Source organism: Eucalyptus grandis, chromosome 10 (assembly GCF_016545825.1).
Source record: "Eucalyptus grandis isolate ANBG69807.140 chromosome 10, ASM1654582v1, whole genome shotgun sequence".
In the NCBI taxonomy this organism is placed as follows: domain Eukaryota; kingdom Viridiplantae; phylum Streptophyta; class Magnoliopsida; order Myrtales; family Myrtaceae; genus Eucalyptus; species Eucalyptus grandis.
In genome coordinates this window covers 36844804-36869487 of record NC_052621.1, presented here as the reverse complement: position 1 = coordinate 36869487, position 24684 = coordinate 36844804, and the positions used below count along the sequence as shown (strand labels likewise).

Below are 24684 nucleotides of genomic sequence, written 5' to 3'. Positions count from 1 at the left end.
CCGGGTTTGCTGTTCTTGTTTCCCAAGTTTGTGGATGAAAAGCTAGTTTACTTCCCACCGAAAAGAAGAGGGTTTTAGGGAGCGAAGTTCAGCGTGACTTCCTAAAATAATCATTAAATGCACTATAATTATAGTTTATAAAGTTTAAACCCAAAGCTTATACGATGGGGGCCAACTCTTTTTGAATATGATACTTTACCATCATGTACTTAAAGCACTATAACCGCAGTGTGGGAAAGTCATCTCTCTCTCTCTCTCTCTCTCTCTCTCTCTCTCTCTATATATATATATATATATAACGCATAAATGATGGAGGCAGGCAGACTCTTTTTACTTAATGATACATTACGATTATGTAATTAAAGCACTATAACTATAGTGTGAGAAAGTCTAAGCCCAAAGCTTAAATGATGGAGGTAGATTCTTTTTATATATGATACATTACCATCATGTACTTAAATGATCTTGGATTATACTTAACATAAAGAAACACAATACCCACAAATATTTGAGCATAACTTCTCAATAGGCAAATCACCCTGGGCAAATTGTCTTAAAAGTCATACAGCTAAATCTTTAAATTTTGCTAACTAAGTTCTAAATATTTGTACGTTTTGCCAATTGAGTCAATCTAACTAATTTTTTCTAGAAATCGCTAGCATGGACATCGGCTATCTTTTGTGGTATGGCCATAATTGAGATGGATAATTTATAATAATATTTACTATTTTAATATTTTTGCAATTTTTTTAATTTTTTTCCTTTTCTTTCATTCCCCTTTTTCTTCCTTCAGTCGCTGGGCTTAGGGGCGACCGGCCAAAGGCACGAAACCTCAGGCGAGTTTCCCCTTGACAAAACACCCTTGACTTGATTCTTATTCAACCAGGGAAATTTATGGTTCACTTCACACATAGGCATTAATTGATGCCAGAGTTGTTGGAATCATTGAAAGCAATGACTGGGTATGGCCTGCCGTAGATCTGATCATCTGGCTGTGTATTTCCAAATGTCGACGGAGAGGATCGATTTGAATGGCTCTTGGAACTAGTTAGAAGTAGAGGACTCAAGTCAAGGTGGCTAGGCACCGACTAATCTGGTTCAAGCCAAAATGTTCCTATAATAGTTAATCTTGAATACTCACCCACCCCTTTTGCTTCTGTCATTATCGCCCTTATATTACAACCTAAATTTTCCCCATATTAGCACATGATTGATTAAACGTACAACAACCGAGTTGTTGAAGATTGGACTTCCAGGAGGGCTCTTGAGAAGCTCACCGCAATTTATGGTAAAAATTGTCCAAAAAATCGTAAAACTTATTAAACAGCGATCAATTCAATCCTAAACTTTTTTAATTTAGAAAATATTTTTTTTTCGGAATTTTATTTGGACAATTTAGTTTTGAACTTTTTGACGATTTTTTAATATAATTAATTGTTGATGTGGCAGTCCAATTAACGAGGACCATCCTAATGGCATGATCAACACTATCGTAGGAGATTTTGGCAATTTTTTTAAATATTCTGATTTTGCAATTTTTTATCCTTTTTTCTTTCTCCTATTGTCTTGCCTAGCAATTAATAGATTGAAATAGAGAAAAAAAATTGAAAACTTTAAAAAAAAATTGTAAGAAAAGTCCACATCATCACCAAATTGCCCTATATAAAACAGTTGACCTCTACATCAGTGATTATCGGCAATATTAAACAAAATGATGATATTAGTAAATTGTTAAAATATTTAGAACTAAAAAAAGCTGAATTGAAAGTTTAGAAATGAATTGTTCGTCATACAATAAATTTATAATCTTTTGATAATTATCATGCAATTTGTTCATTTGTTTATTCACTTATGATTTCTCCTTTCCTTTGGCGTACGAAATCAAGCAGGCCGTGGGTAGTGGAGTATCCAAATGAAAAGCGGACAGATATCTCTCTTTTTGACTTGACTAATCGAAGCAAATTCTTATCCTTCCCTTATCCATACAGCTCTCATCGCTTTAGACTCAGACTAGGGTTTTCCATCAACGATACCTGCGTCCATGTTCCATAGGATAACCTTGGTTAACGCACTTTGTATGGATGGCCAAGTTGCTCGTAAATAAAGTCACGCTTCACCCTTTTGGCACGAAAGCTCAGAACTTTATTTTATGGACCATCATGTCGAAACGTCGACAAGATCGGTGATGGGCAATTTCAGCATATGATAGCAAATTTCTCGATGATGAGTAAATAATAAATTATGTTAGAGCCGCAGAATCGTTATTTTTTGGGAATTAATTTCTTTTAGGCCAAAAAGAATTGGGAGAGGCTAAAACAATTGGCGGTCGACTTTGGAGTATAGGGAAAGTGTATGCTATTTTTGCCTTTCATCCACATTTACTCACATGCGGCAATAAATATCTCGATCAAACTTGTTAAATGAAAAGGAATTGTTGCGTTGGGTTGATCGCAACATTCCGATCTAATCCATTCTATCCAGTTTTGGCCCCTAATACAAATCTAATCACACTATATTAAATTACTCGAGTGAATTGGCACGATAGATTTGGTGCTCATCCATTATGTGTGGGACCGCCAATGTAAGTTCTAGTCATATTCTTATCTTGGCTTTGCGGCAAGTGGGGACAATACCATCAATAGGACAACGTATTTAGGAAAAAAAATAATAATAATAATTGCGGCTTGCTCCTGCGGTTTCCAAAACCAATTGTCTCATTTATTGATTAAATTAATAAAAAAAAAATTGTTGGAAAGGGAAACCGAGTCCGGTTCGAGGAACGTGCATCTCTCCACAATTTGAAACTCTTGACAATAGTATAAAAAGCAAACTCCACAAACCCTTCGTAGAACCAAGACACTCCGAGCAACTATCCAATTCATCCGACCTCTGGATTTCTCTCATCTACTTCACCCAAAAATTGTGTTCTTCCTTCGTACTTCATTCATACATGGCGTTGATTCCCGGTCTCCCCGACGACATCGCCCGAGAATGCCTGATCCGAGTCCCCTACGCCGGATTCTCCACCGTCGCGTCCACGTGCAAGGGATGGAAGGCCGAGATCGAACTTCCACAGTTTCGGTCGCATCGCAAATCAGCAGGCCACAGCCAAGTGATCCTCGTCATGGCTCAAACCGTCCTCGACCCGGCCCGGAGCATCGGATTCGCGAAGCTTTGCCATGTCCCGGTTTACCGCCTGACCACTTTTGAGCCGGTTTCGGGTTCTTGGAGTGAGCTGCCGCCGCCTCCTGGATTCTCTGGGGGTTTCCCCATGTTTTGCCAGTTGGCCGCCGCCGGGTCGGATCTTGTTGTGGTCGGGGGGCTCGATCCAGTTTCGTGGGAGGCCTCGAGTTCGGTCTACATCTACAGCTTTATAACCGCCACGTGGCGGCGTGGGGCCGACATGCCGGGCAGACCACGCTCGTTCTTCGGCTGCGCGTCGGACGGGGACCGCGTGGTGTTCGTGGCCGGAGGCCATGACAACGAGAAAAACGCATTGAGGTCCGCAGTGGCATACCACGTGGAAAGAGACGAGTGGGCGGCTTTGCCTGACATGTCAAGGGAGCGTGACGAATGCAAGGGCATCTTCCACGGCAGCAAGTTCCATGTCATCGGCGGGTATGGCACCGCGATGCAGGGGAAGTTCGAGAAGAGCTCCGAAGCCTTCGACACCGCCATGTGGCAGTGGGGCCCAGTGCGAGAGGACGCGTTGATGGCGAGCACATGCCCAAGGACCTGCGTGGATGGCGATGTGGACGACCACTTGTACATGTGTAGGGATGGCGACGTGTTGGCGCTCAGAGGATCAACGTGGCGGGTCAAAGCTAAAATCCCCGGTGGCGTGGCCAATCCTAGTCATGTGACAAAGTGGCAAGGGAAGTTACTGGTGATTGGGTCTGCGAGAGCTGGCGAACCCCTAAAGGCATACGTGCTGGAGACACGCACTTGTACTTGGACAAACGTGGAGTTGCCGGAAAAGTTCTCCGGTCATGTCCAAGTTGGCTGTTCTATGGAGATTTAGGAGGAACAAGGCTGAGAAATAAAGCGTGTTGTGTACATATTAAGATATGAGACTATTGTTTGATTTATTACAAATACAATATTACTGTATAGGCAAGAGATTTTTCAGGGACGTTGGCGATGATCCATGTCATGAGATGCAAATTAGTGGGTGTAATGTGGAAAATTTTACTTGATTGGAAGTGGAACATATGCAGGTTTCGCTAGTACGTTTGGGCCTTTGCCTTGTTTTTTCTCTTTCAACTTAGAATCTCCGTCATCCTCGACACCATGTTTTGGTAGAGAAGAGGGTTTCAATCACGTCCTTAAATTACGACGTCCGACTTAAATATGCTACACATGTTTTATCCACGAGTTGGTGCTTGACCGCCTACCATTCCATGTCATAAAAGCACCGCTGGCCTTATTGCAGTCTCCTGAAATTAAATTTCAAAGGCAAACCCGGGATTTTGAAGCCTCTTGGAAAAATGTTAATATCGACCCATTTTAATCATATATAATAACACCTCTGTTAACCCCAATTATTGTCAAACTTCTCCTGTAAATTACGTAGGGTTCAAGTGTGGATTTATTTGGCCATCTTTCTGTCTAAGCGTTGGTGTTGGTCTTGTCGGATCATCTACGATAATTGGCATGTTAAGCCCAATAGGAAAATTCACATTGGTTGATACCAATAGAATTGCTGCCCTTACATTTTCAACATTTGGTAGTTGATGCTGGCCCACCCCCTAACCCTAGGACCAACTCGCACAGTGCTAGTCCTCAATTTTTGAAACCGAGAACCAACCCTATTGAGCTTGGGACCAATGACCGGATCGACCCAATGGGTTTGGTCTTCTTCTAGGATCAAGCCGGGACCAATTGATAATTTATTTATTTCATTTTTTGTACTATTTGAAAAGGCAAACGAGGACCGGACCGATCCAATCCGGTTTCAAGGTTAATCCGAAACCAACCGATAATATTTTGTTTTATTTTGTGTGCTCCCTAAAAAGGCGAGCTAGGATCGGACCAACCCTATGGGCTCAGTGAAGAGTGAGGTCAGCTAAGAGAAGCGACGAGTGTCGATGGGGTGAGCGTCAAATGTCAAGCAGGGAGCAACAAACCAGGCGAGCATTGAGCAGAAAAAGCAGCACAAGTGACCCAAAGCGAGTGAGGCAAGTGTTGAGTAGCGAGCGGCGAGCGAATAAGTTGTTTCTTTCGATTTTGGCAAATTAAAGACTAAGAAGACAAATAAGATAGAAGAAAACGAGTACTAGAGAAGGATACTGTGAGGAACTATTTATACCCTTTTGAATGTCGTGAGAACTCCTCACAAAAACATTTTTCTCCTTTGTAAATTATAGTTGTTCACGCCGTAACATTAAAAGATCTAAGTTATTAAAAAATAGTGTAAAATTACTTGAATTTCTCACTAATGAGCTATTTAATGTTATTGACGCCGTTTATTTTAGAATTTTCTCTATATAAAAATTTTATAAATAATATATTAGATATATTATATATATATATAAATCAAGGTTGGTCCGAGTTGGATTGACCATAAACTTCCAAGATCGAGGACCAATCTGTAGGGGTGAGCGGTTCCCGATTCTTTACAGGTTCCGCTTGGAACTTGGAACCTACCCTCGGGTACAGGTTCATCATTTTTTGGAACCTGGAACCTACCTGTCAGAACCGAGAACCTGGAACATACCCTGTCACAGGTTCCAGGGTCGGTTCCAGGTTCCAACATGTTTTTTTTTTTTTTTTCATTTTTAGTTAAAAAAATGAAAATGAATGCAGCAATAATAAACAAACTTGTCATTCATTGAAGATAATATAACACAAATAGCAAACAACATTTCAGAAGCAATAAACAAACTGTTTTTACACTCATGAACAATCCAGTAGTTCGAGCACATGATGGATGAAACGTGCTCTAACAATGACCATAATTGCACTGTAGGCATAAGAGCCAGACTTAGCTTCATCTACTTATAATGAACACAGAGTTCATAAAATCATAAAGGTAAGTTCACCTGCACGTTTCTATCAAATGATGTCATAGGAAAAATTGTGCATTCCCTGCTATCCTACTAACTTTATGCAGGTGGCATACCTAGGAAAACTTGTTTAAATCAGCAAAAGACTCATAGCTCATGCTTTGATGCAGCTTCTGATAAAGTGTCTTCAAGTTCCCAAAGATTTTCGCGAAAGTCAGCACTCCTCTGTTGGAATGGCTGGATGATCCCTCCACTGAGAATGAAGAGGAGGTGCTACTACTAGAGGTGGAATACCTGCCATTTCTGGGCATAGTTTGTTTGTGGCTATGCTTCCATTTTTCAAGACGTTGCCAGTCAAGAACTCCAACACTAAAAGCTTTCTCCGGAACATTTTTCCCCCTCTCAAGAAAAGATGGCAACTTCGACATGTACTTAACTAGTTCATCATCCTTAGTTGTATTTTTATTTTTTTGCTTTTGGCGTTTTGTTTATCCTCCAAAGGATAAGTTGGTTCATCTTCTATAGCATTCGTGATTTCATGATCGAAATCGGCATATGACAAATTAGCATCTCTTGGAGAAGAGTCGAACTTTTCGCTTTCCTGCAAAGCGTTTCACAAAGAACCATTAACCATGTACTATGTTACTGTTGCCACAAAACCTCCAGGACCATCAAGCACAACACCGTAAAAGGCCACCGCATTTTGATGATGCAATCAGCAAGGTTGATTGCCTCATTCCAAAAATCATATCTTTGTCTCAACATAGCAACAGTGCCAAGGATTCATAAAGAAAACTATTAAATATCAAAAACAACAAATAGCAAGAAGATCCATACCATTCACTCTTGCTCTGAGGGCTTCCCAGAAAAGTACTTATCAATATCAGCGAGCAGTGGCGTTGTGGGCGAGCGACGGTGGTGTCGAGGGCGAGAGACAGTGGCGTTGAGGGCGATCGGCAAGCCAGAGGTCAGTGGCGGTGCCGTTGAGGGCGAGAGGAGGTGGCCTCGAGCAGGGGTCAGCGAGCGGTGGCGTTGATGGCAAGTGACAGTGGCATCGAGGGCGAGCGACGGTGGCGTCGAGGGCGATCGGCGAGCCAGAGGTCAGTGGTGGTGCTATCGAGGGCAAGGGGAGGTGGCCTCGAGCAGGGGTCAGTGAGCGGTGGCGTCGAGGGCGAGCGACAGTGGCGTCGAGGGCCAACGACGAGCCAGGGGTCAGTCGCGGTGCCGTTGAGGGCGAGCGAAGGTGGCCTTGACCCTCGAGCAAAGATCAATGGCGGTGGCGTCGAGGGTGACCGGCAGTGGCGTCGAGCAGAGGTGGAGAACGGACGGGTGAAGAGAGAGAACTGTGAGTGAAAAAAAGTGTCGTGTGGAAGAAGTGAGTGAATTTTTGCTTTTGGGGTTTTTTAGCCCTAACCTAACTTGACTGATTTGGGGTTTTTTTGCCCTAACCGGACCGATTCCGGTTCCGATTCCGGTTCCCCGTGCCGGTTCCGGTTCCCATCGGAACCAGAACCAGAACCGAGAACCACCGGTTCCCAAAAAAAGGAATCGGGAACCGGAACTAGCCTCTTCAGAACCGGGAACCAAACCGGACCCTCCTTTGGTTCGGTTCCGGTTCCCGGTTCTACCCAGAACCACGCTCACCCCTACCAATCCGCACAATGCTGGTTTAGAAATCCCAGGACTAAGGACTGACCCGATCTCCCTAGGAACTGGACTAGGACCGGCAAGGTTGGGCCGGTCCAAGGTGGGTCCAGGGTTGACCCTAGACCGATGCTCACCCTTATATAGGGGTTGACTACTTTGATCGACATGAATAGCATCATTAAATGGAGAGAGACTAGGAACATACCCACCGGACGATATTGGCCTAGATAGGGTATCATTTAACTTTATTAGGTTTGACATGTGACTCACAATATAGTTGGTTTTATCATTCTGCTTTCGAACAATCTTGCCATGGTTGACACCATGTTGGAATTTGGAATAATATCTCTTAACTTCTCTTTAGTGTGATGCATCGGAAGATCAACTTCCTCATGTCGATTATCTTCTGCTGCTCTCCTAGCAGTTGAAGTATTATAATGCTCGATCAGCTCATTACAGTTTGTGGTAATAGATTGTTGTTGCTAGTGGAATTTTTAGACTCTTGTCGATTTTTCGTTCATACTATCGTAGTCTCATCGAATCAACAAAATGTCTCTCATTAGGCACATCAAAAAGATATTTCACAAAAAATGATGAAATATGCTTCAAGAATATGGATGGATTGATATAACCGACAAAGGTTGTAAAAGGTCATTTGTCAATTTTGGATGCAAAAATAAATAACAAGGAATTTAAAAGTATAACATTGGGAACAATCATTGCCAATGATGTAAAATGCAATAAAAACTTGTAGGGAAGTAAAGATAAACTCGTAGAAAGTTGAGTTCTTCAATTGATGGGCATATGTCCTTTACAATGAATATACTTGTGGTGTTTATAACGATGGTTACTTGTGGTGGTTACATACAACAGTTACTGAAATTACATATCTAAAGTATCACTACTAAGCAATTACATGCTGGTGCTGAGGACTTCATTCTTGGTCAGAGTTTTCATTGATAACTAATGTTTGCCGATAATAATTTTATTGGAGAGTTGTCAATTCTCTTGGAGTTGTCTACTGATAATAACTAAAAGTTGGTCATTTCTTGATGTTTTTATATATTCTGATGTCTTATATACTACTATAACAATATTTCCTATGCCTAACGCAAATTTAAGGTGTCATAAACAAGTCCACTCAAATGTCTTTTTCAATCAAATTTAGACCACAAAACGTGGCATAATTGTCGATACAAAGGTTGGACCTGAGCAAGTCCTTAAACTGCTCCCTCCTGAAATTGACCATTCCGGGAGGTCTTCCCCTCACAAGCCATTTACAGGCAAGTGAGGGGGAGAAGTATGGGATAACGGTCCCATTGGGTATCCCGGCCAAGCCCCTCACGGGGTTAGGGACCCACCTTGGATCCCCGTGAAGCCCGGTCTCCTAGCTCTACTAGGCAGGGTTCAGGGAAAATCCAACTAAAATTCTTTGTGTTGCTTTCTTATTTCCCAAATGAATTGTTTTTGAGAATCTCCTAACCTACTAACACTTTCCAAGTTTCAGTCTTTTCAAAGTCTAATTTGTTACATTGGCTGACTCCCTTCACTTCCATTTGTTTTGGGTTTCTTTTGAAACTTTTTCTCTGTGGGTTGAAGCTCATATGAGAGAGAGAGAGAGAGAGAGAGAACTGGTAGCATTCATATTAAATACAACCTAGCTGCAGGTGTTAGGAACTGACCTTTCTCGGAGGGTCACATGCAAATAATGGTTTTCATGTGTTCTTAGCATGTTGATCATCTATGTACAACACTGCAATATAACTTTATTATACTTTACGCCGAAAATATGCTCTCTCTCTCTCTTTCTTGGGACTTTTTTCACTTGGGGTTAATTATCCATAAAGTCTTAAATTTATTATATAGTGGTCAATTTAGTACTAAACTTTTTAATTTACCCAATTTAGTTCTAGACTTTTTGACGATTTTCCATCATAGTTCTTTAGGCCGGAAATTACTTTTGTGACAATCTAGTCAGCATATGACATCTTGCATAGCATGACTGTCATTGATTGGACAATTTTTGCATTTTTTTAAAATATGAGATTTTCTCTTTTTTATTTTAGTTGTTCTTTCTTCTCCTTTTTACTTCTGCCCATTGCCAGGGCTTTGGTGATGGCTGACGACCTTGGCCGACCTCGAGTGAGGGCCGAAAAGGGCTATGACCGCCCAGATTTGGTGAGGGTATTGATGCCCTCACCTATGGCCAGCAACCTTTCCTAGTCATTGCTGAGGCCTTGACGACCGGCAAAGGGAAATAGGATAAAAAGAAAATAATTCATGAATTTAAAAATTGAAATTTGAAAAAATCGTTTACATCAACATCAGTCGTGCCTTGTGAGATGACCAACACTAACTAGATTGCCACGTAAACGATTTCCAATCGGAAGAATTATGTTAGAAAATTCTCAAACGGTTTATGACCAAATTAGTCAAATTGAAAAATTTAAGACTAATTTGGTCGTTATACAATAAGTTCATAATTTATTTATTTTTTGACAATTCTCCCTGTTGTTTGTATTAAAATTTGACTTGGAAATTAACTTTAGTCAACCATGACCAACAGTTTTTAGCGGCGGAGATTGCTTTTGTTTAATTTACCGAAGAAACTTGTATCCCACAAATTCCTACGGCCAAAAAAGTAGAAAATGGTAATCGATTGTGATCCGATGCTATTCCACCAAGAGGTCAAAAGAAGACATTAAAGGCGATATTGCATTCTCATCACTTACGTCATCATTCTAATGGGCTATTTACCTGACCTTAGTTTTTCCTTCCAAAACCATGTCTATTCCAAAGAAACTACCTCCACTATATACAATTGATGGTTTTATCCACTTGATAGACCGTCTCTTCACAATTTCAATCAACCATTCCCCGCCGATACCAAACCTAAAAGTTATAATTAGCAAAAAATTATAAACGACCAAAATTATGTATGCAGGTGAATTTATGATGTTTGATTTTTGTTCTTTTCAAAGCACAACGAAATGTCAATATTAATTCATCTTGGTAATATCCTATTTTCATGAATGCAATTTTAAGCCATGTGATTCAACTTTGCCCGTTGAGTCGACAATAGACAGTTACATGGAAAAACAAGGGAAAAAAGAGAGGATATTTACACTTATTCTAATCAAAAGCAATTAATAATCGACCTCTCTTTTCTCATGTAGGAAATTTGTAATTCATAAGTCAATGAGATCGCATCTTACATCAACTCCGCGTGTCTTTCTGCATTTTGGACTTTGATGTCCATAATATTTAACGCAAAGCATGTTCAAAAATTATAAATTTATTCTACATTTTATTAACATATTGCGTGATGGAAAAAGTTGACTTTACTGCACACGACTTTTGGAAGAGTAGATTTAAAGGTCAGCAACAACATGCTAATGTCGAAAGTCCAACAATTATGTGAAGCGATGTCAATATTCTAGTGAGTGTTATTGCAAAGATCAATCAAAGGTTTTAAGTTGCAAGCATAAGCTATTTGAAGTTTATTTGACCCTGTACAAAATTATTGAAGTACATGTAACCTGGCTTTGAAAATCACTTTCCTTCCACGATCACCACGTTTCTCTTGAAGTCAAAAGATTGCTCCGTATATAAATGTCAAATACGCAATGCCTAACATCAAATCTCATATCTAATCAATGATCTTATACAGATAATGGATAAATGATAACATGAAAAAGCGGATATGAAGTGATGAGGTCATGCTATGTGGCATGTGTATATCATGGCAAAATAAAAAGTCATTGATTTACTGTACCACCGTCACTTTAGTCTTAAGTATTTTGATTTTACCAATTTAGTTATAAACCTTTTGACGATTTGTCAATGTAGTCTTTTCAGCCAATTTTGACAAAAAAATGCTAACGTAGACATTAGTCGTTCTACTTTGCATTGCTACCACATTAGTGATTTTTGGCTAAACTTGGCTTGAATGACTTTATTGTCAAATAGTCAAAAGTTTTAAAACTAAATTGATGTATTATTATAATGTTTAGAACTAAAAAAAAATTTAAAAAGTTTATGAGCAAATTAGCTGACGCATGATATGTTTAGCACTTGTTGGATTATTATCCCCTTATCATAAATATACGTGGTTAGTGTAATCAATGTAATTTGTATATGCCATTTTATTATGAGAGAAATCAAATTAATGACAGCTCTTTGATTTGATTTTATTTTTGCTTAAATATTATATATTATGTATCTTTTATCATCATTTGCACTTAAGAATTTTATATATTGCTTAAATATAAAAATTCAATACTCAATTGATCTTGACATTAAAAAAAAAGATTTTTAATTTGATTATTAAGACTCTATTTGTTTTATGGAAAATAAATAATATAGAAAGCATTTTTCTAAAAATGATTGTTTGCATAACTTGAAATAATTAATTATTCAATTTTTTTATTATCAATAATAATTTATATATAAACATTTTCAGAAATAATGAAAATATGTTTTATTTATTGATTTTTGTAAGCAGTACAAGTGATTATTTTTAAAAAATATTTTTCAAATCACTTGTTTTTTTTTTCTTTTCTTTTTGATGGAACAAAAGTAGAGTAAGGAAAACTTCCTTTTCCAAGCATTTATTTTTGGCCAAACCTTCGTCATAAATTCCACCGAACAATATTGTACGACCTCGCGCTTCTTCATTTTACATTGAATTTCGAGTGAACCAACATTGAAAAAGCAGATTCAATGTCTAATTTCAGACCATCTTCTCGTACTCACAATGTCGATTTGTCTCTTGTTTCAGTTAAACATCGTATCAAATAAAGATGGATAAAGCTGGCATCTTCGACCTAGCTCATTCATGTTGGAAAGAATGTATTTGGACTTCTACTTTGACCATATGCCCTGTACCTGCCGGTTCTATTAATATATAATGCAAGTTCAGGCACCCAATTCGTCGGTGTAAGTTCTTGAGAGATTAATAAGGTAATTAATTCCTTTCTCAGAAAAGCATTTTCGTACACCATGGCGAATTGGCATTTGGAAGCACGAATTTAAGCTAGCCTTAGAAGCAACGTATTTGCTAAAAAAAACACTAAAAAAGGAACGTTACGTTGTGACAAATTTTTTTGGTCACGACAAGTTAGAAATTGATCCGGAAATGCTTTTGCGAAAGAAAATTTTGGTTTGTGCGAAATTGGTTGCCATAGGTTACTTGGCACGGTATTTAGCGGTTGATATTATGTTCAGTTACCTGAGGATGTCTCTCATGACCAATCTTTGGTCACTAAAGGGAGTTAGGCATTCTTTGCAGTCTTTTCCGGCAACTAAGGCTGCGTTTGGTTGTGTTTATTTTTTTTGTTTTTAAACACTTTTTTCTTTTTTTTTGTTCCGGGAACAAAATGAACAAAAACGCGTTTGGGTGCGTTTTATCCTTTTTTTGTTCTTTTGTTCCAGGGAACAAAAAAAGAAAGAAACAAGAAACACAAATTTTGTGTTTCTTGTTTCGAACACAAATGAGAAACGCTTTTTTTTCTTTTTCTTTTTCTCTTATTTTCTTGTTCTTCTTTCTTTTGGCGGTGGCCTCACCCACCCACGGCGAGGCTCACCGTAGCCGGGCGAGGGTCGGCTCGCCATGGTCGGGCGAGCTCGAGCTCGCCGGCACCGTGGCGAGGCCGACCTCGCGCGCCGGCCCGGGTGAGCTCGATCTCGCCCGGATCCGGCGAGGCCGCGCCCGCCCGCCGCCGGGCGAGCTCGGCCTCGCCGGATCAAGGCGAGGCCGACCTCGCGCCGGCCGGGCGAGCTCGATCTCGCCCGGATCCGGCCTCGAGCTCGCCCAGCCGGCGAGGCCGCGCCCGCCCGCCGCCGGGCGAGCTCGGCCCTCGCCGGCGACCGGCCAAAAGAAAAAAAAAAATGAAAAAAAGAAAAAAAAAAAAAGGAAAAATAAGAAAAAATAGAAAAAATAAAAGAAATAAAAAAATTATCCAAATTTACCAAACATGTTTTTGTTTATTTTTTATTCCCGGAACAAGTTTACCAAATGCGTATTTTTGTTCAAAAATTGTTCCCCGGAACAAAACACTTTTTTCTATTTATGTTCCCTGGAACAATTTTTAAAATAAAAACACAACCAAACGCGCCCTAAATCTTTGGTTGCCGTCAAACCTATCAAGACCCATTTTGGTGGGTTGAGTTGCTATATGGGTTAATTATATTTAGTAATTGGTTTAAAATGAAAAAACCCAAAATAATGTTGGTATTAAATGTGTTCACAATTTATCTAGACCCAATCTACCTCTATAATTCTCTTCCATACTATTACATTAGTTTGGATATGAATTTTTCTAGATTGAATTAAATACGAAAATATTTTCACAATACCGGTCGAGTCAGTATAGGTTGGGTCGAATATGAATCACTATATTTGTATTGCATGGAAATTAGGCAAAATGGCTAAATGGGTTAATTTGAATCAAATCATTTATAATCTGACCCACTCGTTGGATGAGTTGTTGCCATAAAATCTTCTGTCGATCAAACACTTCTTGCGACTTTGGTCGCCAGCCAGAGACCCTCTATGGCAACCAAATAAATGGGTATTAACAGGGTTGCCAAGACCAACACTTCCGGGGGGCGAAATTTGGTGCAACCGTTCATCGTGCCGAAGGGGAGAGACGCCGACGTCTTGAGATACCCACTTCCAAACAAGATGATGGCAGAAAAAACCCCATCGAGAGAACTAACTGGTATTGACAGTAGAAGGACGGGTAATGTAGCTCCTAATCTTGGTCGCTATTAACTCAGGAGTTCCTCAGCTCTATGAACATGTCCAAGTGCAACACTCCAATCGAACGGAGCCGAATGCTTTCCACTAAATCTGCCTTTGACACGTGGAGAGCACTCCGCTCTGCGATACCTTTTTTATAAGCTCATGAGCCAAAAGTCCCCTTCGATCCTATGCCTTGTTGATGTATGACCAAGAAAATATTCCAAATTTATATGCTCATAGTGACAAATTTATTGCATCACAAACTCTAAATCGATACAAATGTGACAAATCTACCCATCGTTAGTTTTCATTATTTTAACGTCAAATTACTAAATTGAATTATACGTGTCAATTCATAGGTGTACCGATTTGAGATTTTATTCCCTATTTATTATAAATATACTAACTTATAATTTTTCGTGATATCATTTCAATTTAATGGAATGATATAGATGACATATTTATTGCGACTGTACTAATTTAGAATTTTTCATAATATTAATTTAAAAAAAAAAAAAACTCGGCCATTGGGATTTGATTGGATGGTGGAGTTCAAGAGAAGCGCCTTTTGCTCTCTTCTCTATCCCACGTGGTCCCACATGCCATTCCGGTTTAGCATACATGGAGACAAAAAGGCGGTGGCATGGAGCCGCGACGTCCCCATCTCAATTCTCTCGCGTCTCTCGCCCTCCTCTCTCTATCCCTCTTTTTTTGTCGATCTCGATCGATCAAACCCAAGGACAAGAGTACGGAATCGCTCACTCCGAACCGGATGACGACGATCACAGAACAGACGAGACGAGACGAGACGAGGGACGATTGATCAGGGGATTATAGAATGCCGTCGGCGTCCTCGAGGGGCCATTAATTAAGCTCTTGCTCTCGTCGATAATGGCGTCAGCCACGAAAGCCCGCCGACCCGTACTTCGATGAGATTTAACAACGGCAGGTTTCTCTGTGGTCTCCCCTCGAATATACGGAACACACGCTCTCGAACGTCACGTCGCTTTGTACATGCGCGCACGCTATATAAACGGGTAACAACGCCCACCTTTTCCGACACCACAAGCCCCCCGGAATAGCAACCGAAAACAACGTTCCCATTCCTTCCTCTTCCGATTCCACGTTCTCGTTCTTGCTTCGTTTCTCGTTCGAATCATGGAATTGATTCCGGGCCTGCCCGACGACGTAGCCCGAGAATGCTTGATCCGGATCCCCTACGGCGGGTTCTCCACCGTCGCGGCCACGTGCAAGGCGTGGAAGTCCGAGCTCGAGCTCCCGCGGTTCCGGTCGCGCCGCAAGTCCGCCGGCCACAGCCAGACCGTCGTCGTCATGGCCCAGGCCGTGCCCGACCCGTCCCGGAAGACCGGGTTCTCGAAGCTCTCCCACGGCCCCGTCTACCGCCTCACGACCTTGGAGCCGCTCTCGGGTTCCTGGGACGAGCTGCCGCCGCCTCCCGGGTTCTCCGGCGGCTTCCCCATGTTCTGCCAGCTCGCGGCCGCCGGCTCGGATCTCGTCCTCATCGGCGGGCTGGATCCGGTCTCGTGGGAGGCTTCCGGCTCGGTCTATGTGTATAGTTTTATGACCGGCGCGTGGCGGCGCGGGGCCGACATGCCGGGCGCGAGGCGGTCCTTCTTCGGGTGCGCGTCGGACGGGGACCGGCTGGTGGTCGTGGCCGGCGGGCACGACGGCGAGAAGAACGCGCTGAGATCCGCCCTGGCGTACCACGTGGGGAGGGACCAGTGGCTGCCGTTGCCCGACATGGCGAGGGAGCGCGACGAGTGCAAGGCGGTCTTCCGCCGCGGCAAGTTCCGCGTCGTCGGCGGATACGGCACCGAGATGCAGGGGAATTTCGAGGGGAGCTCCGAGGAGTTCGACCCGGCCGCGTGGCGGTGGGGCCCCGTGCGGGAGGACCTCCTCGCGGCCGGCACGTGCCCGACCACGTGCGTGGACGGCGAGGGGGACGATGACCTGTACATGTGTAGGGACGGCGAGGTCCTGGCGCTTAGAGGGCCGGCGTGGCGGCCGGTGGCTAAAGTGCCGGCGGACGTGGACAGTCCAGCTCACGTGACAAAGTGGCAAGGGAAGCTGCTCGTGATTGGGTCTCCGAGATCCGGCGGGGCCCAGAAGGTCTATGCTTTGGACACGAGTTCCGCCCACTGGATCAGCATCGAGTCGCCGGAAGAATTCTCCGGCCATGTTCAGGCGGGGTCTTGTTTGGAAATTTAGGGAGATTCCAAATCTTGTGCGGGAATTTTGTGTATATAACAACATGGAGATGAAGTTTTTGTTCATGGTATTACTGTACATGGTATTAGACTCGATACATCTTTGCGGAAATCATGTAATTAGCGAATGTCCCTTCACTTGCGGAACATGATCAAAAGCATTATCCATATCAATTGAAAGTTGGTTGAGGCACAGACGTGCATCTCCTCTTTGTCATTCGCTCCAAGTTGAAGCGAACTCCAATTCAAGTGGCCAACTGTGTGCAGTTATAGCATGTCGGCGTGTAGAAAACGATTGGTATTAGCCGCCTTGTGTACATGCATGCCGAGTTTGTTTTGACTTTCCTAAATGCTCATGTGTAGATAATGCCCACCGCCCATTTGAATTTTGAAGCAAACGGGCACGATTTCGGTTCCCGTGAAGCAACCATGTGCTCGTGCACGTAATGTCATGGGCCTTAGCTTGTGTGTCGTGCTCGGGCATGCTTTCTGCAACTTGGTCAACGATTCATTCCCCCTTTCGCAATCATTACGTACCATCTGATCCCGCAATTTGCTGGTACTGTTGCCTCAGAGGCTTATCCTCAACGAGTTTTGAGGCATTCCAAAGGCTGATCATCTTTTCCTTTGCTTTGAGAAAGCGGTAAGGTCAACTGGCCACGTTCCATTGCGCTTGGTCCACAAGCAGAGCACTTGCGGTAGCACGTAAGATATTAGTCGGAGTCGCTTGGATGACAAGTTGAAGAGGAAACGGAATGATGAACAAAGTCAGAAATTAGAACACGCGTTTCGAGTTGGAAACTTAGTGAAGATAAAGCCCAGGTAGCTTCATCTCTCTCGCTCACACTCAAAACTTTTTGCATTCTAAAGGCTGTGTACTGGGAACACGAGACGTACATTGTAAGATGAAGTATCGGCTGGCATCCGTGAGATGACAGCGAGTTGCTTTGGAGATGAATGGTGATGATCGACGACAAATTGAAAGAAAAAAATGTGGTAGAGGAAAAGATATACCCATTATGATCACCACATCTCTTCATCTTGTAAAATGAATCAATCCTCAATCAATGAACGGCCAAACAGTTCGGCCAGCACGTGAGCTCTTCGAAGAAACTACTCGCCCTGTGAGAGAATGAGAATGTCCAGTGGTAAAAGATCCCTCATCTCATGCATTTGGAGAGAACCACGGCGAATTTCTTGTATATGTGCCGTTTCAAGTACATTTTTTCCACCTTCTTCCTCCCCTTCATCCCCATCTGCTCCCTCAATGCCGGTTCTCTAAGCAAGTACTGGATATTTCTGGCAAGCACTTCAATTCCAGGACCACCTGGAGGGTGAAGAAGGCCCGTTTCATTATGATCGACAATCTCTTTTGTGCCTCCTGCATCTGTTCCGAGCACCTGCTCCATTTTAGGGGAAGTGAGCTAGGCAATATTTTGTTGATCACTCCATTGCTGACTTTACATACATACAAGTTGGACAGAAGGTACATTTCTCAATGCACCTTCTTTAAAATGGTGTAAGATGAAACTAATCAAATGCATTCAAGAAAAAAAGAAATTTCCTTTCACAACTAAAAACATGAAGGAAAGAAACCAAAGACTTCAGCAGGTAGAGGCACAGCCAATGTTTCGTGCAAGCAATCAACTCTTAATGTAAGAGAAATCTGGTCAATAATCATACCGGAAGGCCAAACGCCATAGCTTCAATTGTAACTCTTCCAAATGTCTCTCCCATGCCCTGCACAAAAGTTTCAAAATTTATTGCACAATCTACAATGACTGTAAGCAGAACCGAGCCATGATATAAAGCTTGAATGAATATAATGAAAAATCTAAGTATGGAGACAAGCCATATATGTAAATCTTATGAACTTGACTGACCCCCTCCGCAACAACTGTGATTTTGTTCCAACTTCTCACACCCGATAATGGAGCAACTGCATGCCAATCATAATGGTCCATGCCAATAGACGATTGGACCATAATCCTAGTCATTTCAATTAAAAAGTAACCTAGTCGGTGAGAGATTGCTTAAGTAGAAATATCCACAGAAAATCATCTATAGATCTTCTTTCTTAGTTTCATCATCATCTCAGCACATGCTTTATTGCTAAATAGCTGCTTTACAAATCAGGCTAAGGATTTGGAGCAGAAGAAGAAATCAGCGTGCAACAAAAGTGCATTCCAGATTTTTAGGAGTGCCAGGTGCCAATAAGATCCCTTTATACACCACGATGGCTTCTACTTTTTTCAATCAACTCAAATTTTTTTTCTTTTTTTGGGTCGAATTCAACTCAATTTGGAAAAATATGTTCAAGTGTGAACACAAAATAACAAGAACATATCCTTTTCCTTCTGATTTGAGCTCATAATTGGTACCAGATAATTTTGAATTTCAGCATCGACAGAAAAATAAATCTATTTTATGCGGATCTCCCTACCAGATACTGTAAGATGCTCATAAAAATACTAGAAGTCAAACAAAAGGAAGATGTTTAACCTGTGAATTGATGACATAAACATCCGCAGCAGAGTAAAGTGAGGCAACACGAGTAGTTGCTGGTGTCCACAGAACGGATTTTGAAAATTTGAATGCATGGATAGAAATGAAAGTGTTTCTTTCACGTATCGTACTTTATTGCTTTTAGATCCAACAGACCCAATAAGTACTTTCAGCACCTGCTGTGGCTTCCCTTCACTATCAGACAATGTTTTTCTTCTTTGAGCAATGTGCTCAGAACTTAAAGTATCTATCCCATGCTCCCTCATGGGACCAGGCAATGACGAAGTTTTTCTCTTAGGGTTTTTCAAAGAATCCAAATAGCTGGGCAGTTCACTCACTGACTCAGAATCATGCAACTCCTGAAACGATGCTCTCGAATGACTCTTTACAGTGGAGTTCACTTCCTCCTGGGCCTTGCCAAGTCCTGCAGGGGTTTTTACTTTAGTACTATGCTGCAAGGAGCCATTCTCTATCAGCGAGCATGCCGATTCAAGAAGCAGAAGCTGGCCTTTTGCAGGGTTTATGCTACTCAGAGAAATCAAAAGCATGTCATTTTCTGTTAATCCCATCTCTTTTCTGACGGAATCCCTCAGCAACATCCTTTTCTCCTTCATCCTTTCGGTGCTGAAGGATGGGGTGTTGAGTGAAGAATGAATCCCAGCAACAAAAGCCAATTCCTCATTAACTGATAGTGGGACTACTGAAGGTGGATATCTCAACTTTATTTTTTCTTCCTCACACCAAGTTAGCCACTGTTTAGACTGCGACTCTGAAAGAAAAATAACCATCTTTACTCGGTTGAGTACAGGCTTTGCACGATCAAAATACTCTCTCCTGTTCTCCATGATCCACCAAGTGATCTGACTCCCACCAGCCGGAAAGTGCTCCATGTATTTATCTGAAATAAGTCATGACCCATGAGAAGAGACAGCGATCAAATAAGTTCGTAGAGTTTCCCTAGTACAATTAAGTAAGTCTTGTCAATTAACTCTAATTACCCGGTCCCAATTCAGCCATGTGAAACTAGACATCAATAGCGCCACACAACAACATCACGTGAATCCAGTCTTTTAAAAAAACTTCATTATAATCTATTCCTATTCCTACACAAGTGGGAAAATAGAGTAATACAAATAGAACCAGAGTATTAACAGAAAAAGTTGAGCAGAGCTGATTAATTCGTTGGAGGAGACATGTCAGAAGGACCATTGCTTAGAGAAGTCATTGACTAAGCTGTTTTAGCCAGATCAATCAAATGAGGGAAAAAGTTAACCCTGCATTCAAATATTGGCAGCCACATGGATGTGTAAAAATCACTTGGGCGTACTTCTCGAATGTAATCTGCAGTCTGCACTTTCCAGTGTTTAAAATGTACTAGTGTATGATAATGCAATGCAGTGGAGCAATATTTTGCATGAAGGAATGGTGCACAAAGGTTTGTTCCTATATGCAGTTCTACAAATTGAAAGTTTGGCTAAATAAACTTCTGCAAATAGATGAGGCTGATCCAGGTAAACCAGCCAAATAAGATTAGCCATGAGACTGTTGATAATACTCAAACTTAGCACTCAATTTACATTATTTTCATTCATGTGTCAAGATACTTCCACAGTTTGAATGCCGCTGTGCTAATCATAGTTGACGTCACCTCTTACTGAAGAACAAAACCATTGCCCAACAGATAAATAAACCAAGTACTTTCAATTCAATGACATCTCACCAATCCATGAAGCACAGACAGCTGATCCAGCGATCACAAGATCAGATTTCATCCCAACTTTGAAGCTGAAGTCTGCTTTGTCTTCAAGCACTTTGATTCTTCTCCTAGCAAGCTCCGACATCAATCCTCCCTTCCTGCTAAGAACCACAGCTGAAACTGTAGCCCCACAGCTCAGTAGCTCTGTCGCAAGCTCCATCATTGATAGGGGAGCACCGGTCATGGAAAGCTCATGGAAAATCAACAGAAACCTCCTTGACCAAACAAGCCGAGCAAAATCTCCCTTCCTGTCACAGGTGCCTGATCGTTTCTCAGGACTCCATTCCAATACTTTGTCCTCTGTCTTGCCAAATGGACCAACAAGGAGACCATAAGTAGTATTTTTCTGGGGAATTTCGGGTTCCTGCTCTTCTAACTCTGCCTCTCGATCTCCACCTTGGGTGCCCGTTTGCGTGCTTTACCCCTTGATCTACGTGATGATTTCTTATTCTTTTTCCTAGCAACAATTTGAGGAGATGAACCCCCACCGCCCTTGTTAGCCAACACCACACCTATTGTTTTATTTTCCGGCAACCTTACGTCAGTCTCATTTTTTGTTGCTGTTGTACTGTGGTTGGCAATCAAACTCCTTCTTTCATTGTTATGAGAGTCAGGATCGTGTTTTCTTAGTTTATTTCTGAAACGAAGGAATTCATTTCTGTTCTCACCATGAGCCCATCTGGACTGGAAGTAAAATCCAAGGTAAGTCCATAGAGTGATCAAAAGCAACCAATACACCAGTCTGTTACTGCGGAACCACTGCAAACTAACTCCACCAGTTCTACCTTCTCTTTTTGGATTTCGGCTAGCATGCAATCTACGAGGAGAACTCCTAGGCGTTGATCTGCCCGACAATGTGGATTTATAGGTGCCACCGCCCTGCTTCAGCGACGATTGCCTAACAAAATTTCCTTGAGGGTCTCCTCTGTTTAGCCCATCCTCCATCAGTCTCTGCTCTGTTCCCAAATTTTGCCACCAAAACTCAACCTGCAGCACTTAGAGATGCCCCGACTCCACGAAGGCCAAACTTTTATAATCGACGAATTACACGAAATTACTTCACCAGCGCGCTCCTTTAATTTTCCATTCTCTATATGAAACAACAAAGCAGAAACTAAAATTAAGATATGCGAATACGGGAGGCAAGAAGGCACCAAATAAGAAATCCTCAGTTGAGTAGCATTCATAAAAATAGAATATCATCATCATTACAATGAACTAGCAATCTACTCGGCAGTAACATATCCCAAAAAGGAAACATCCATCCTGTCGGATAGAAAGACCATGAGGCAAAAGACATTCTTAGCTCAAAACATCCATCGTTTTCTCAAGCACATTCGCAAGAAAAGCCCAAACCGAGATGAACCCAGAATCCGACACGCGCTTAGAACGCCGGAATCGGCACCAATCGCGGTAAAGACGCTCACCGTTGACTCGATGACCATCCACATTGGCTCAGAAACCAGAACGACTCACGAAGATCAGAATCCCTCTGCCCAAAAACGGAAAACGAGACGGCGCGGGCGAGACGTACCCTCGGTTCGAGGAGCTCATGAAATCCGGGCAGCCATCGAGCCGGCGCGATCGGCGGCGGAACCGGGTGGGGAACGAAACTATCGGCAGACGGATGCAGCTCCAGAAGAGGCACCACCACCGCCACCGCTCCACGGGCGGACGCGACGGCCGGAGCGCGGGGACGAATCCGACCCGGAGCTTTACGGAAACGAAGCGAAGTGAGATTGCAGGGAACTGTGTAAGATCTGGTAAGCGAAATGCGACTTCTTCAACTGACCGAGAGCTGCTTCGGACAGGGAGAGAGGAAATAGGGCACGTGCGAGTCCCACTCGTGTCAACGAGATCCGGGGGTTGTGGTACCCGACGGCGCAGGACGGTGTTCACGGTGTTGTCGTGTCGTCCGTGGTTTTCAGCTGTTTGATCCCGACCGTTCGATTGTACAAACACGCAGACCCACGCATCTATCTTTTTTTGGGATTTTTGTTTTCCTATCAAAGTCCAAAGTTGTGCTTTTCTTTTTCTTTCGTTGGCTTTTTTTTGAAATAGAAAGCTAATAATTCGACCTTCGCACTTTCTTTTTTTGAATTTTTTTTTGAGAGAATAACTATCCATTTCGGACTTGGGCAAGTCCTTAAAAAGTTCAAGGGTCCTCTAGATAGACGGAAGAATCGCCCTAAAGTGGGAGACCTCGCTTAGCAATGGCTCATATTCTCTGTTGATCTGAGAAGAAAAATATCAAATCGGCTATAGGAGGAGTTAGACACCGTGTTCTTGAGGCATTGTATCGGGTGAATCCAAGTAGCCCGCCACCTCTCCTTAGGACGTGGACAGGCGTTGGTAAACCTGATTTGGGAGGTTAGACCTCCTTCAGGTTTTGGTGGAGCTTACCTAAATAAGCCTTAAAACCTAGCTTAGGTAAGTAATGAAACCATTTAACATAAAAATATATAAAAAAACCACCTTGTATTATTTTTAAATTATCATACCGATTACATCATAGTGGGAGGCGATGGCCCGCGCTAATCCCAACTTTCGATTAATAAATGCAAATCTTGTGTTTGGATATGTATAGTATTAAAATGGAATTAAATAAAAAAAAAAATTTATAATTAGAGGGGTACTGCAAATTTCGCTCCATTTGAAAACCTAACTAGTTAACAAGAAGATGCATGCTAACCCTCGTGGAATTGAGCGCAGGATTGCTTTGTCTGCATTGGATGGAAAGAAAAAGCAATATTTTGCGTGAAAGTTATCACAAGGAAAAATTCATTATTAGTCTCGAAGTAAATTAAACAAGATATATTTTTTTTCAACAAATTAGAACAAGATATTTAACTACCGCCATTTAAGAGGGGGAAAAAAGATGGTTACTTTAATGTCTGGTGGGGTCAGCATTGAAATCCGAGCTTGATCAAGCCAAATGTAATAGCAATGCTGGCAAAACTTGTTAAACAAAAAAATTGAAAAACAAAATTAAACATTGACTACATATGACACTGGAACATTCGGTATAGTAAAATTTGTAACTTGAAAAGCGCTAACTAATTATGTGATTTGAGATTTTAACTTTACTACTTGAAGTAAGTATGATTTTTCCAATTTTTAAGGTGTCACGGAAATTTTTACTTCCAATTTTAGTTAACTTAATTAGTACCCTATTTACACATGTTAACGAAGATCTTTTTTATTTATTTATTTAATTGCTTAACAAGTGTCACGGTCATATTATTTAACCAAAGAATTTCAATATAAAGTGTCCCTACAACACTTGATACTAATTAATAATAATACTCTAGAACTTGAGCTTTATTCGTGACATACTAAAAAGAGATAATGTTTTCAATTTCAATCTTTAGATACTTGTCAAGCGCGGCACCTGGGGACCAGATCCTTAAGAAAATGTTATTTTATTTTATTAGGCAATTTCTTGCTTTACCTTTTCCCTTCTTTGTCTCCTCAAACTGATTGTCGGCTAACTTTCTGGTAAAGAGTCAACGTAAATTTATGGCAGCAATAAATGACGCTTGTTTTCCTCATCCCAGTTCCACATATAGGCAGAGCACAAACATTAATTGGCGTCAAATTCCCGAATTCTGGATTGGGATGATAAATTAGCTTGTACTTATAGTACTACTAAATCGTTCGGTACTCATCGTACAATCTTAAGAGAAATGAAGATGAAATAAGGCGTGAAGGTGGGTCTATGGATGGTTGCAAGGTTTGATAAGTGCTGCGCCGCACGTTGCAATATATGTATCATGTATAAGATACTCGTATGGTGTA

The 24684-nt window shown here is 41.7% G+C and overlaps 2 protein-coding genes and 1 non-coding gene across 3 annotated transcripts; 2 read left to right on the top strand and 1 right to left on the bottom strand.

The window, feature by feature from the left end:
• The first annotated feature begins 2818 nt into the window (after window positions 1–2818).
• On the top strand, window positions 2819–4088 carry LOC104423131 (F-box/kelch-repeat protein At1g80440). Its single transcript, XM_010035594.3, has one exon. The coding sequence runs from the start codon at window positions 2951–2953 to the stop codon at window positions 4019–4021; it is 1071 nt and encodes a 356-aa protein (XP_010033896.2). The 5' UTR covers window positions 2819–2950; the 3' UTR covers window positions 4022–4088.
• Window positions 4089–15555: 11467 nt separating this feature from the next.
• LOC104424183 (F-box/kelch-repeat protein At1g80440) lies at window positions 15556–16626 on the top strand. The gene has a single exon (XM_010036551.2). It carries the CDS (start codon window positions 15556–15558, stop codon window positions 16624–16626), a length of 1071 nt encoding a protein of 356 aa, XP_010034853.2.
• An 875-nt stretch (window positions 16627–17501) lies between these two features.
• On the bottom strand, window positions 17502–22730 carry LOC104423130. The gene is made up of 5 exons (XR_005547089.1): window positions 22421–22730; window positions 20851–21976; window positions 19128–20028; window positions 18309–18365; window positions 17502–18025 (listed from the first exon to the last, which is right to left on the bottom strand). It is a non-coding gene; the product is annotated as an uncharacterized LOC104423130 (transcript).
• Between the last annotated feature and the right edge of the window lie 1954 nt (window positions 22731–24684).